Source organism: Euprymna scolopes, chromosome 41 (assembly GCF_053919585.1).
Source record: "Euprymna scolopes isolate OS-2025 chromosome 41, ASM5391958v1, whole genome shotgun sequence".
NCBI lineage: Eukaryota > Metazoa > Mollusca > Cephalopoda > Sepiida > Sepiolidae > Euprymna > Euprymna scolopes.
Window position 1 is genome coordinate 75,631,213 of NC_136522.1, and position 15,366 is coordinate 75,646,578.

Consider the following 15,366-nt stretch of genomic DNA (forward strand, 5'->3'; position numbering starts at 1 on the left):
AAAGAAGAGCATTCACTCACCTGAGCAAGAATTTGGACAATTTTTTAATGAAACTATAACACTGCCTTATGTTATTACGGTGTTTGTAGGTTCTAATACATTTTGAAAATTGAATTAATTTTAAGAGACCCCTGATTTACAATTCCGAATGTGTGTATGTCTTTATAGTCTTAAATCAATTATTCATTAATTCATCAATTTTTATATTATTTTGCAAATTATGATGATCAGTATTTACCTGCCTGCGAATAACTTTGTAAAGATAATTGTTTTCATTTTCTTTTTTTACAGAAATTAACGAATGTAGCAAATACTCAAGTTGGTTATCGCTTTGCGGGATCTGTTACTGATTTCAATATAAATGATAAGTAAGTTGCGTATTCTTTAATTTTAAATCCCCTTTAGCTTCAAACGTCCAAACCTCATTAGCCTGACACTGTTAGACAACATGAATTGGAATAAGTGCATAAGTATATAAGTACATACGACAAAACGTCTAAGTCTGCTACAAAGGAGATAAACTTATTCTACCAGCATGAACATGCATTGCGATGCAGCGTATGTTCAGCAATGATGCAAATCAAGTGCGTCACCATCGACTGATAGATGATAGCAAACATCGAGATTGGTGTTTGGCGACTCAGAATTTTTTCTAAAAGTATTTGTTTCTTAAAAACAAAGGCACATGCTGAGAAAATAAACCACTTGAGATTCTACAGAAATTATGACCACTTACAGACTCCCTATTTATTTTAATTCTTATGTTCAGTAATTATACAGCCGATTGTTCTCAAATAGTCTTCGTATGATCCAAACATAACTGTCATTTGATGTAAATATATACATATATATATACTTATTTAGAGTTTATATATATATATATATATATATATATATATATATATATATATATACCGTTAGCTATTATTCCAAACTAGAATATGTATTTCAAACTCATGTTCATTGAACACTCAACGTACAGACAAATGTTACTTTATAACTGAATTTATCAAGTATTTTATCCATAACGCCAAAATTCTTGCAGATTCTAGAGTATAATAGAAAGATTGTTCTGTTTGACGGATAAACCTAAAAAAGATTGAAGGTTACATTGACCGAAATGTTGTGAAAATAATAATCAAGATGACAATAGTAGTCCGAAATATCCCCTCAAAATATTTTTTAATGTATTTATAAATATGTTTTTACAACTTCATCGACAATTCAGAGGAGTGGGCCAACAACAGCAGCAAAAAAAAAGAACAGAAGACAGATTGGTAAAACCCTGCCACCCTTATCCAAATAATAGATCGCACCAACAGTTTAAGCTTGAATAATAAAAAGTGTAATTTAATTCGAGCTTCATTTTCCACACAACAGCAACTTCAGATGAAAATTAATCTTCAGCGATCGAGCAACCCTTTTAAAATAATTGAAGGGTGATAACGTGCGTACAATCATGAAATTAACTAGTACAACTAGTATAACGTGCGTACAATCATGAAATTAACTTAGTATTATGCACAGCTTTCTGGTATGTTTTATGAAATTTCATATTAACAACTCGTTCTGTTTTGTATTATTTAATTGGAATTCATTATTGAGATGAGTATTATTTATAAATTTTGAAGACCAGGGGAATAGTTGGACAAAACGTCGTGAAACAACTGAAAAGATTAAGATAATAGTGCACAATAAATAAAATTAATAAATCGTTCTGTTTTGTTTTATTTTTGTTTCTTTTAGTGGACAAATCACAACAGCAAAAACGTTGGATAGAGAAACTCAAGCTCAGTACAAACTTACGATTGTGGCATTTAACAAAGTTATTACAACACAGGTAAGTTATCGTTTCAAATTATTGTAGTCCTATTAATATTCAGATACTAATTGAAACTATTCATTTTAAAATGGCTTGAGTCGGAATTGTTTGCTTTATCGACATCAAATTAATCACCACTCACGGCGGGCGGGCAAGCTCATGTATTCGGTTTCATTCGATCTTATACTGAGATAAACTTTTCATAAATGACTTCTAACTTCTGAATTATTGTATTAATATTTAGATAATATCTGATGCAATTTATTTGGAAATAGATAAGTAAGAAAATTTTACCTTAGCGACATCAGATTAATCACCGTTATTTATAATTTTTGCATCTCATGCTGAAATTAGACGTTCCGTGAATTACTTCCAACTACTACGAGCATGAAATGCCTTATGGTAGTATTTTATATAAAAAGGGAACAATCTCTATATCTATAAAAGTGAACGTGTCTGTCTGTCTGTGTGCGTGTCTGTGTACATTTCCCTACGCAATAATTCTGTCAATTTTAAGTCTACAGACTCGAAATTTGATATACAGGGTACTGAGATTTGAGAAAATCTTTTTAATCCGTTTTCGGCCAGAAATTTGGCTGTTAAAGGCTCAAAGTTCAAAGATTTTTGAGAACTCTACCAAACTCCTCCGACAATTTTGGGTCTAAACACTTGCAATTTTAGATATATGTTCCTTAGACATGGATCTAACTTAATAACTTGATTTGAGCTCAAAACAATAAATGTTAAAGGGGCATAATAGGGGTCAAAGTTTTAAAAATTGACCGCTTTTTTTTTCTTTTTTTTTTTTGCTCAACATACACCTCCAGACACTCGGGCAATGCTGGGCTGAAATGCTCATGATAATAATAATAATAACAGCAAAGATAAGCAAAGATAATCTTATGTTATTTTAAATGTTGGTAATAAGTGATAATGCACGTAAGATCATGAAATAAGCGTATTATTATCCATAGAGAAATGGAACAATAATATAAGGCGACAGCAAGGATAATGGTGTGTTATTTTTACATGTGTGTGAAAGGTGATAACGTACACATGAGCCTAAAATGCCGTAGTGTATTGTTATGTAGATGTAGCTGCGTAAAAATAAAGTTAGAAGCAGAGATCCTTATGTAAGTTAAGAATTAAGTAAAATGGAATTTTCAATTAGAAGTCGTCTGAGAGGTATGTATCCCGGCAGTTACGTCAGCGACAGGCAGTTATTAATCTGACGTGATTCCCTTGATTTTAATTGAATTCAAATTTTTATTTGTTTTCAGACTACTACGACTCTTCTCACAGTCAATGTTATCGATGTAAATGATAACAAACCAAAATTTTCTCAGGCTGCTTTTGTCTTCCGAGTTCGTGAGGGAACCAACACTGTGTCCATCGGATCTGTAACGGTAATGCACTTTTAGCTGATTTATTTTTTTTTATTTTGTTGGCCAATGACGAAGTAAAAGAATTGAGATGCCTCATCCGAAACTACTGCGTCATGAAGACTCAATTCATCAATTCGTAATAGAGATATATTTGTGAAAGAAAAATAAAGATAATTTTTACTCGGATAATTAATAAAAAAGAAAAAACTATGAAAAAATAATAAAAATAATAATAAATTGATAAATAGTATATCTTGAACTACACGAACAATTAAAATCACAAGTCTATTCTTATGTTTACGAAAATATATGTACATATTACATCTGTTTTTTAGTAATACGAAAATAAACACATATATATACATAACAACATATATATAGATAACTGTATATATTACAATATATGTGTTTGTGTGTGTGTGTGTGTGCGCGCGAGCGCGTGTGTGTGTATAAATTGTAAGATTTATAGTTAAATACTGAAAAGTAAAAAATATGCAATTTTTAGACACAAAAACTTCGACTGTAGCCAAGGATTTTGACACTTTTTCCGTAAGTTGGATTTTACAATTTTGGACAATATCTTCGATATTGGAATTATTAACCAGTATGGATTATATAAATCTAATCTTAATCACTATTCCCGGGACACTATTGGAATCGTGGATTTCAGAATGCATATCCTTTTCTTGAATAATCCAATTCTCACGTTGTATTATCTTAAATTGATATCCATATTTATGTTCTTTTAAACAATATTTTTTACTCTAATTTTCTATATATGTGCTAAATAGCAAGATTTATGGTTATTCATAATGATTATTCTATTAAATATATTTCCTCTGAAGATATGAGCCATGCATTGAAAATCCATGAATTAGGGAACGAACTCAAATTTTATTGTATTCTTTGTTTCAAACAACGATTTTTGTCTAAATATGCTATACTTTTACTTTACAGAATTTAACTATGAATACTACAATTTTTAATTAGATTTATCTTGTTTACTGAGCTATTTTATTCGTCTGGAATTGTCTTAGATAAAAAATATTTTCTCTCAACAATATCTTATAAGACTGTAAACCACAAGATTAATTAATCTGTGACTTAACTCATTTTTCGGGTATATATATATATATATATATATATATATATATATATATATATATATATATATATATATATATATATATATAATGGCTGGTTCAATACAGTGAAACCACTTGTTCGCCTTTGGATTATGTATATACAGTTTTTTTTAATAAATATTTGTATTTTCGGCTCTCACATTCGCAATGGGCACTTTATTTGATTTCTTTTCATCGCTTCCTGACACGCTATATATATATGTGTGTGTGTGTGTGTGTGTGTGTGTGTGTGTGTGTGTGTGTGTGTGTGTGTGTAACAACTCAATAGCTAAATATTTATAGATTTTAAAAGAATCGGAATCCGAATCGGTAACTGTTTCAGAATCGGGAATTAAGAACAGAATCAGGAATTGTACTTTAATCGAGAAAAGTAGTTTAATCGTCTCATCATTAACATATATATATATATGTATGTGTGTGTGTGTGTGTGTCTGTGTCTGTGTGATGTGTTTATGAATGTGTGTGTACATATGTGTGTCTTTGGACGGCTGCTTTTCTTATTCATCTTGTATTCGTTGATATTTCCCTACAGGCAACTGACGCTGATTTGAACGACCAGATTACATATTCGTTATCAACTGCACAGTAAGTGATTGACTTTTTCTATCTGTTTATTTATAAATTACTAGAAGAGTACACGTTCCAGGAAAGATAAAAACAATATGCATAGCGTTTCAGAATTTTGGAGATGAGGATTGGCTATTCATATTATTTGGATTCATCGGAATACTGTCCTTATCTTGGTTGTGATTTTCACATTTTTTCACAAGGACCCGTGGCGCAGTGGTTAGAGTTCTTGGAAAATCAATTGCAAAAAGTGAAAGTTCAATCCTCAGTGTGGGTAGCCTGAAAATATAATTGCGAATAATTAGGACCTCTATCAAGTCATGGCTGACGGAACAAGAGCATGCTACCCTCGTTAAGTAAATAAAGGATTCCGCTCAATATTCTGTCCATATTACCGAGTTCGATAAGATACACATGAAAAAGGTCGGAGATTACATCGACCGAAGCGTTGTGAAAATCACACAAGATGAGAGCAGTAGTCCGATAAATCCCAATAATATGAATATTTATTTATTAAGCGTTTTCTTTCGTTTAGCCGTAAGGGACGGATTCAGGGGTACATTCCTTAAATGATAAACTCCACAAGCTGTGCCTACATTACACATAATGCAGCCTAGATTAGGGTCCCATAAATGATAATGATGTTTTTTTTCTGTTAACCTCTCAATGTTAATACATATTAAAACGTAAACAAACATCGAATATAAACTGCTAAATTAAATCATATCTTGCGTTTCTCCTGTAACTTAGACAAATGTCTAAGTTACAGGAGAAACGCGAGACACGAAGTACAGGAGAAACGCGAGAAACGAGGTATGATTTAATTTAGCAGTTTATATTCGATGTTTGTGTACAATCGTTTCCATGCGGGGTGCATTCGTGCTTTGAATGATAACTAAAAAATCAAGGCCAGCGGCATTTTTTCTAGGCAGGTTTCATCGACTTCCCCCGCAGGGGGAAGTTTCATGGGAATATAAAGCTTACAAGCGGTTCTTATGTTATATTTCGCTGCTGGCCGATCGTAAAATGTGTTTTAAGTCTATTTAATTCCTAAAAAAATCAATCTTTGTCATTACTCGATTTAGACATTCGTTGACTATAATAAAAACACACACAGTTCGTTTTAAAAATATGTCGTTTATTTGTAAATATAACCTTTCTGTTTACGAATAACAGTTTTGTAAGTTTAATGGCTTGTGTGACGGGGTCGATGGTATGCAGAGGAAAATGTTTTGCTTAGCACGCGTATCGTGTCTCGCGACTTCCCTCTCTATCCCTCGGCATCGCATTGTATTTGGCCCAGATGACGTTAACATTCTAACATGTATTATTTCAAAAACTGTGGTCAAACTCGCTGACAAGGGATTTTAAGTCCTAGAATGTGACCACTCTTTGACGTCATTTCCTGGGCCTTGCATCCAGACTTGTGCCCGACTTTTGTTTTACGTCACTCCCCGGTAATCTGGATTATCCAACACTCAGTCGCATGTATATCCTGATCAGAGGGGATGACAACGTTAAGTTTTTGTAGTTCTTGCAGGGACGTTTCGACATCCTCCTACATACGGCACCTGGTATTATCAAATAGTCACCTATCTAATAATGATCAAGCTCAAGTTTGCTTACCTTCGATGATCTAACGAGAACGCATGTCAACATGATTATGCTGTATATATTTGAATTATAGTCTCACAAATGAAAAGATAATATTTTGAATTTGGAGAAGGATCATTTATTATACTGTTGGCATCGCTTTCTTTTCTGCTAGCGGCGAAAGAGGGACATTCGCGTCTAATACATTTGAGGCCATAACGCCTTAACATATAGCCGATCCTTAAGTCATTTATTTACACGTGCTGTCCGCTCAAAGCTTCTGAATGAATAATTTCTCTCGCTCACTCTCTCCTCGATCATATGACGTTACGTCCGTTTCTACCAAAAGTAGATAGTGAACATACGCGGACCTCTCTCATGGCCTCGATTTCCTATACACGCGTAAACGTTGCCTTGCAAACACAAACTACCAGATACGTACTAGCGGCTGTACCATTTACTATTTAACAAAATGCTGTTTCATGATTAGTCTTCATTTATTGCAGATTTTCGATCAACGACAGGAGCGGTGTCATCCAAAACAGGATCCCTCTGAATTATGAAGCGCAAAAGGAGTACCAGTTTACAGTGACTGCCACAGATAACGCCAGAAATACCGCAACAGCCGGCGTGACGGTTATTGTTGAAGATGTAGCCGATGAAGTCCCCACCTTTTTGGAAGGCCGTTATGAAGCATCTATTTTGGAAAATCAATCCGGATCAAGGGATGTTCTAACAGTGAAGGTCAGTTCTTGCTAAATCTCGACTTTGCAAATTGTCCGCGATTTCTTTGTCGGCTTATTGTAAATAATTTTTATCTTACGGTGCTTCTTCTATATACAATCTACTCGTTAACTATTCCAAACAGTGACTAAGAAGTTGAATCCGTACAATATTTTGAAATAAATATTGTAAATATATATGTATTTTTATACTACACTTTGAATTGTTTATTTTCTATAATATTATATATATATATATGGAGAGAGGGAAAGAGAGAGTAATAGTCCAAGTCTAAAAGAGCAAAGCCTCAGTTAAATGTGTTACTATTTTAAAGGTGCTGTGCTCGGAGTATTGCAGATATATGATTAGCTCCATAGGTGTAGTTATAGAGCTATATTAATAGAGATGGTGAAAGATTAAAAATTGTGAAATTATTAATACGCTTTATAAGGAGAAACATAACAAAATCAAATTATGTGTACGATCGTTTCGGAAACGATATCCGTTTATTCACTTAATATTTACAAATAAAATATTGAGAAAAAAATATTTTTAGATATCGTCTCCTAGTCAGCACAAATAGTTAAGATTGAAAAGACACCAGCGTTTTTGAAGAGATTATAGCTCGTGAATCTAGAAATTAATTAGAAAAAGAAAAATAATAATAAAAAGAAAAAAATTAAAGTGGAGTTAAATTCTGTTTTTGTGTATATGATTAATATTTTCAATAGGTATAATATAATGATATAATGTTTAGGTGATACAATTAAACTATTGTATAATAATGTTTAATTTTGTCGAATGGTGAAAGGAGGAAAAATAACAATTACATTTTTGATTTTAGGCTTGGGTAGAATTTTTATAAGGGAAAAATTATCTATAAGTGAGGTTTAAAAGAGTATGAAACATTGATTATTACATAAATTTTCGATAAGATATAATAAGATATAAACAAAAGTAAGGAATAATATTCACAAAAACGTTAATAAAATAAGCCCCTTTGTATAGGAGTGATTCCATATTGTTCTTTTTTTAAATAGTAAGGAGGTTTTCGATGTGTAATGTTTTATTTTTGTCTTTTCGCGGGGCATAAATTTTAGTAAGTTATCGTTTATGATGAATATTTCTTAATGGTAATGTTATTTTTTATGAACTAAGATGCTGGATGGATCAGGATATGTATTCTAAATCTAAAATAACGGAAATTTAACTCTTATCGAAAAATTCTTTTCTTCCACTTAGTGCATTTATACCTACCCTTCTATATCTTTATATTACCCCTCCCTTCTTATCACTGTCTCTAACTTTTCCCTAAGACTATCCTTTAACCTCCCCTTCTTTAATGGAAATTCTATTTTTGTAATTAATTTAAACTCACAAGTACTTTAACTTTGCTTGACGCCAATCAGGGCATATTTTCTCTCCTCAAATTTTGAAAATGGTCTTAAACATTTTTAATTTTTGTATTTTAATTTTTCGTGCCTGGTGAAATCAATTCCCACATTTTTTTTTCCGCATTTCTTCACACGTTTCTTAACGGACATGAATATTTTGCAATTTATGACTTCCATAAATTGTAGTTTCATCTAATGCCTCAACCAACAAATTCTAGCTCTGCTACAAATATAATTTGCTGATTTCTTTCTGTCCTCTGATGAGAAGAATAGCAAGAACAGCATTATTTGAAACTCCACAGAATAGGGACTCGGAACATTGTTTGCAGGAGTATTCTGTCGAATAATAAATTTAATTGTAAATTTTAATTTATAGTTTTCTTTTCTTTTCTCTCTCTTATATACATTATAATATAACAAATAAGGCACAAGGCTATTAAAAAGGATCGTTGTCTATCCTTTATATTATCTATTTGACTAAGAATAATTGCCCTCACCTCAACATCGCAGTCACTCTGTATTCCATGTGATGCTAGATGAAATTCAAGAAAATACTTTTTTGCATTGCATCTTCGCCGATTACATTTTTTAGCAACGGATAGATAGCGGTAACGCAGTACGAACATAAAATTGTCTTAACGTATTAACCTTATAAAGAGAACAACAGCAAATAGTATACATGTGTACGTAAAATAAATTAAAAGTAATAAATGTTTAAATTTCAGCGATATTTCTCAAAAATCAAGAGCAGCCTTCTTGGAGCTAACGTTTGATCTCTGTGTGAAATGCATAGATATTCGAATACGCCATTACAGTTCTCTTTTATCTTTCAAACGTTGAGTTAATAAAAAAATTAGGAATATTTATTTTTCTCTCATTTTTGGACGTGTTAACTACGTCATAGTATATCTTTCTTTTGGTCTCTTGTTCTCACTGGATTTCAGCACAAGAATTCATATAATTTGGTAGAGTATTTAGTTTAGTGTTGTTACGATAGGGAATATCATTTGGGGAAGGTGCACCAGTCCTCATATAAAGAAGCGTGTGGTAGCTATACCGAAGGAGTTTATTCTGGCTTCGAATACTATGTTATTTTGAGTATTTAGTCAACGCTTTCTTGTTAGGGGAAGTATCCTTATGCCATTTTGTCCTGACAAATACCTGCACGAAGAGGAAAATGTGTGGTAGGCATTCAATTTCTCTTTTTCTCTCACTCATCTATCTATCTATATATATATATATATATATATATATATATATATATATATATATATATATATAGGTGTGTGTGTGTGTGTGTAAATATTTCCCTCCATTTCTGTTTTATATTTCCAGTTATTTGCAGTGATTCCACAGATAATTTTTATTTTTCCATTACTGTCAACTGCTTTGTAAGGAAATTGGGTCGCAGCTTTCTGCTACTTTCACACCCCTCCTCCCCTAATTTAATCGATAAAATAGAATATTCCGTTAGATTTGGCGGCCATTAATGTAATCTGCACTTGCAGAGATTTCAGGATCATCAGACACGCAAAATTACCACATCATCTGCCTGCAGTTTTTTTTTTATTGTTTTTTTTTCAATTTGTTTCCTGATATATAACGAAAGATTGCAGAAATGGGAAAAAAAGTCATTTCTTGCATAGATAATCTTTTTGCAATGTCTACTTAAATTACGAAGAGAAATCTATGACATTAAGTTTTTAACGTGTATAAAGTCGAACACATTTTTGTATGAATGCATTTATTACTTTTATGCACTATTTTCTTTTTTGTAGGCCGTAGATCTGGATTCAAATCCTTCAGTCCAGTACATTTTAACCGGAGATAGTTCCCCTTTCGTCATCAATGAAAATACAGGTGTTATCTCTGTAAGCACGCCACTTGATTATGAGACCAAGAAGCTTTATAGTTTCACTGTTACAACTAAGGATGGACAAACTTCAAATGTGCCCAAATCGTCAGCGCAAGTGATCATAAACGTTTTGGTAAGGAACTAATTTTGTTGATTTTGAAAAACAGAAATTGAGTTGATAATCATTGTATATTCTTTAACTAAATATATAGTTTCAAGTCCGTGTATATTTTTTTATAGAAAACGATCCAAACATGGCATAAAGCCACCTTATGCAAGGAGATAGAAATACTACTTCTTCCAGGTATAAATTAACCAATGATATGTGTTATATGGAGAGATTATAAACCAATAAAAACAGCAATTTTCCTCCTTTACCAATAAATTATACTAAAAGATTATCTATTGTTCTCTTTATACAGGATGCCAACGATCAGGCACCGCAGCTGTCGGCAACATCGCGATTTCTGACTGTTATGGAGAATACACCCCCAGGAACGGTATTGATCACGATTACGGCCACGGACGCGGATCGGCCGGTGAGTCTTATTTAAAATCTTCCCTTATTAAATCAAAACAAAATCCGCAGGGACCCGTTGTGTAGTCGATGGTAAACGTTGCGAAATAACGACCAATCGTTACAAGAAAGTCTTAGTGGTTATAGTACGCCTTTGGCTGTACAATTACGCACACAATAGATCAGTTCCTTGATCGGACTCCACGTCATTTGGTTAAGAAAAATAGAAGGCGCTGTACGTATCGGCAACTCCGAATGGATCATCTTGTGCCGGACAACGTCGTCGTCATTGGAAAGAAAATTCGCTCAACGGGTTGATCTGTCGTCACTCTCTGAAAGAGGGAGAAAACAAGCAAACAGAAGCCTCTCTCATTATTATAGCGATGAAGGCAAAATAATGGCACACATCGTCGTGTTGATAGTTCAATCGATATATTTCAAAACAATTTCAGTTAAGAATTCAGATCAGAGTATAATTCAAAGAATAAAGGAAAAGTGGGGGCAAAAAATAGTCCACAAAAACAAACAAAATGTGTGTACCAACGTTATCATCAACAAACTTTAATGATGAGCACTATTTTTTTTCTGTTATTCCTTTGATCTCTAACTTAATTTCCCTTTCATTGTTTTCCAATGTTGGGGGTGAGGGTCTTACCGTTTCGATCTCGACACTCCGATCCTTCGTCCGGTTTTTCTTTTTTTTTTTTAAAGACATTTTATAGATCAATTCTGACGGAAACTGCTGACGGGGACTGATCAACTAACTCTCTCTCTCTCTCTCTCTCTCTCTCTCTCTCTCTCTCTCTCTCTCTCTCTCTGATAGATTGACTGACTGCTGACCGACTGACTAAAAACAGTTTTGTGCTGCTATTTATCCTGAAAATGTGGTCGGGAAAAGGCGCGATGCTCCCCCTAGATCGACCAATCAACGCGTTCCGTATCGATTGATGCAGAAATGGAGTGGTCAGTTTTTTAGCTTGCCAGTCGCTTTAGTAATAAAATAAAAGTGTAACTACTTCTAGTATATGTGTGTTCCTCATTTCCACGTGACTTATACGTTCTTTTTCTTATCTTTTTACTGTCAATCGATTAATCATTGGAATCAAAAAATAAAGTAGCATAAAGTATTTAAACAAACTGTTAAACATCCAGTTAACTTGCTCTATGGTTTACCACGGAAAAATCGAAACACATACACGAACTAAATTTTATTGAACATTAAAATTATTTACTGACCCATATTGATGATGATGATGATGATGTTGGTCAATCGCTTGCGAAGATGACTATGATCGTGCAATTGTTCTGTGGTTTCGAAAATGACTTGTTAGACCGATTCGAACTCGCATGTTTGGATACCAGTGGAATTATTCTCTATGAGATGTTGACTACTCTGTCTTTTCTAATGTCGCGTTTTCTCTACCGTTCTTCACTGCGTGTGGATTTATCAATTGTAGCCCCTTTGTGAGTGGCGGCACGCCAGGAACATCTGTCTTGAGTTAGTTTTATCATGAGTAAGAAAACAAACCAAACTGTTTGAGGGAGACCTTCAGATTGTCCTTGAATCGTTTCCGTTGTCCTTATGCCCGTCTTATATTAACGTGCACTATAATTGTTTTATAATGATGTAGAAAGACACATATTTGAAACTTTGTTTTTTTTATGTTTTCAGGGCACGCAGAACAGTGATGTCACGCTAAGTATCGCTTCCGTCACTCCTAATACTGGAAACGATTTGTTCTATTTAAATTCAGCCACGGGAGCTCTTGCTATTAGCAAATTGCTGGCGAATAGGAGCCCAACCACATACACCGTAAGACATTCTTATTTATGTTTTTCTTGTTGTTGTTTTTGCCTAGAGAGCGGTGGAGTAATTGTATAGTTTGTTTTTGTTTTTTACTGTTCATTGTTTTCCCATTTTAAAAAAAAATATATATATATATATATATATATATATACAGAAAAACAGGGTGCTTGTTTACATAGGTGATCTTTTAAACCAACGCATTTCAGGTGAAATCATTGTAAATACTTACGTACCTTGCGAAATTAGTAAAATTACAAAAAATACGAAAAATAACGCATATAATAAAAAATAATTATAAGTAAAGCTAGAATTTCCACAATTATCGAGTTTTTCGTATGTTGTAATGTGGAAAAGTTTTTTGTAAACTAAATGGTCTTAAAACGAATAAAACTTGTCGCTTAATGAAAATGATACTTAAGCGTTTATATACGTGATACTTTCGGAATCGTCCAGGCGGCTTACGGAAAACTCCGAAAGGTGCTGAAGGAAAGTTTCGTGATTTTTTTTATTTATTTTTATTTTTATTTTTATTTTTTTGCGTAAACGCTGCCCAATTTTTTTTTTCCAATAAAAAAATGTATTTTTGTCAATACAAAGTTAATTAAGTGAAACAAAATTCAAAAGATGAAAATAATAATTTTTTTTATAATTATTGGACAGTTTTACGAAACTAAGAAAATTGATTGTGAGGTGGGTTCCATTAATAAACATGTATATTTTGTAATAACAACAAAACTTATAGAAAACAATGTTTTTTCTCATTTTTATATGACCTTTTTCTTCTTTTTAAGCTTTGCGTGGTGTTTTTGTTCAAATTAAAATGGATATTTAGATTTTCATAATAAACCAACCATAGCAAACAAATATTTTTGTTATGATTGTTTGTGTCAGGGTTAAGACAACTAGCATTTTCACACCTTCCGACGTTTTCTGTAAACTGTCCAAACAATTCCAACGATAGCACAGTCCTTATATTGTATAAGTACCTTGAAATGTATAGATTTAAAATAGTACATGTTTAGTCGACGAGACGATATAATTTTATTTTGAAACAATCTATTTTAAAATTGATAAAGTCGAAATTATTTACTTTAGCGAACTTAGATTAATCGCCAAAAACTAGATGATCTTATATTTTTCCAAATGTGTGTGGAAGGTGTCTATTTAATCGATTCTCTTCAACCTTGTGATATAGACAGTATACCGTCTAGTGGTTAATATGTTCTATTGTTTTATGTAGGTGTGAGTGTTCACATATAATAAAACAGTCCATTAACATTCCGTCTGTGATGCGCACAGGCAAATAACATACCTCTCTCTCTTTCGTGTCTTAGTATCTTCTCATTATTCAAGTTTATCTCCCTGCGAAAGAAAACCAAAGAACAATAGATTATATATTTGAAATGATTTTATACTTTACTTCCTACCAGAGCTGCAGGACGATGTAATTTTTTTACATTATTCTAAAGTCGTGTTTATATATATATATATGTGTGTGTGTGTGTGTGTGTGTGCATGTATGATTATTATTATTATTCAGATAATAATTAATAAAAGGAATTTCATGAGGAAGGCTCAGTGTGCATAAAATACAGGGCTATGTTCATGGCTACACCATAACAAACTGAATATGCGCCAGAAAATAAATTTATATTGGCCTTCTCGAATCTCATAAAAATAATTACCCGTGCTTGATTTGAGTGCGTAAACTGTTGCAAGAAGTGGTTTTACTTAATTGTTTTCTTCGTTTACAGGTTGTAGTTAAAGGTGAGGATCGAGGACAAATTCCCCTGTCTAGTACCATACAAATCACTGTCAATGTGGTTCGTAATGCGGCTGCGCCAACATGTCCGGCAGTTGTTACGAGATCGATCCGAGAAGACACAACTGGGTTCACATACCAAATAACTGCAACCGACAACGATCCTCAAGTGAGTTGACTACATTGAATTATTTTCTTCTTCTTTTACTCCTTATTCACCCCTCCCCCAAAAGTTACGTATGTTGTCCCTTGATCATAAAAAAGCTACTAGTTGAGCGGCGAAATGTCTGTTCCTATTCCTTTTAAACGTATACATGCTAGTACCGTTATGAAAGCAGGAAACAGGAAAGAATTGCAAAGTTTGCAGTGTGAGGGAAGAAGCGGCAATTCTGCATTGCACGGATGGCGCCAATTTTTGTGGTATGTTTCACTAAATTATCGCCAGATGACGCTTTTCGGTCAAATAACTATAATATACAATATATATAAATTTGTTTCCCATTCAACAGGTGCCACAAAAAATAAAATCATATTTTGCTATATTGACAATTTTAGTTTCATTCAAAAACTCTTTCGGAAAAAAAAATCCTATGTTGCTTTAATTTTAAAAAGTGCTTTATTAAAATTATACGTTCTTACGCAGACTTTTCAATAAATGTTTGTACAATTATATAATGAAAAATTTCATACAATAAATGTTTTGGTTTTAAAATATTTTTGTGCTCGAAAAAAATCTTGTTTGTTATATATTTGTCGTGCTGCTTGAGAAAGAAGAAATTAGAGTTATCGCCCTCTT

General features: G+C 32.9%; 1 protein-coding gene across 1 annotated transcript in view; it reads left to right on the top strand.

Moving 5' to 3' along the window:
* LOC145266635 (uncharacterized) overlaps positions 1 to 15,366 on the top strand; it is a 471,019-nt gene that overhangs the window by 83,636 nt on the left and 372,017 nt on the right. Inside the window, exons 17-25 of the mRNA XM_080122558.1 lie at positions 292 to 368; positions 1,747 to 1,840; positions 3,103 to 3,228; positions 4,885 to 4,937; positions 7,019 to 7,256; positions 10,408 to 10,617; positions 10,907 to 11,023; positions 12,674 to 12,814; positions 14,563 to 14,739. Coding sequence (XP_079978684.1) covers positions 292 to 368; positions 1,747 to 1,840; positions 3,103 to 3,228; positions 4,885 to 4,937; positions 7,019 to 7,256; positions 10,408 to 10,617; positions 10,907 to 11,023; positions 12,674 to 12,814; positions 14,563 to 14,739 — 1,233 coding nt within the window. The remainder of the gene's footprint in view (positions 1 to 291; positions 369 to 1,746; positions 1,841 to 3,102; positions 3,229 to 4,884; positions 4,938 to 7,018; positions 7,257 to 10,407; positions 10,618 to 10,906; positions 11,024 to 12,673; positions 12,815 to 14,562; positions 14,740 to 15,366) is intronic.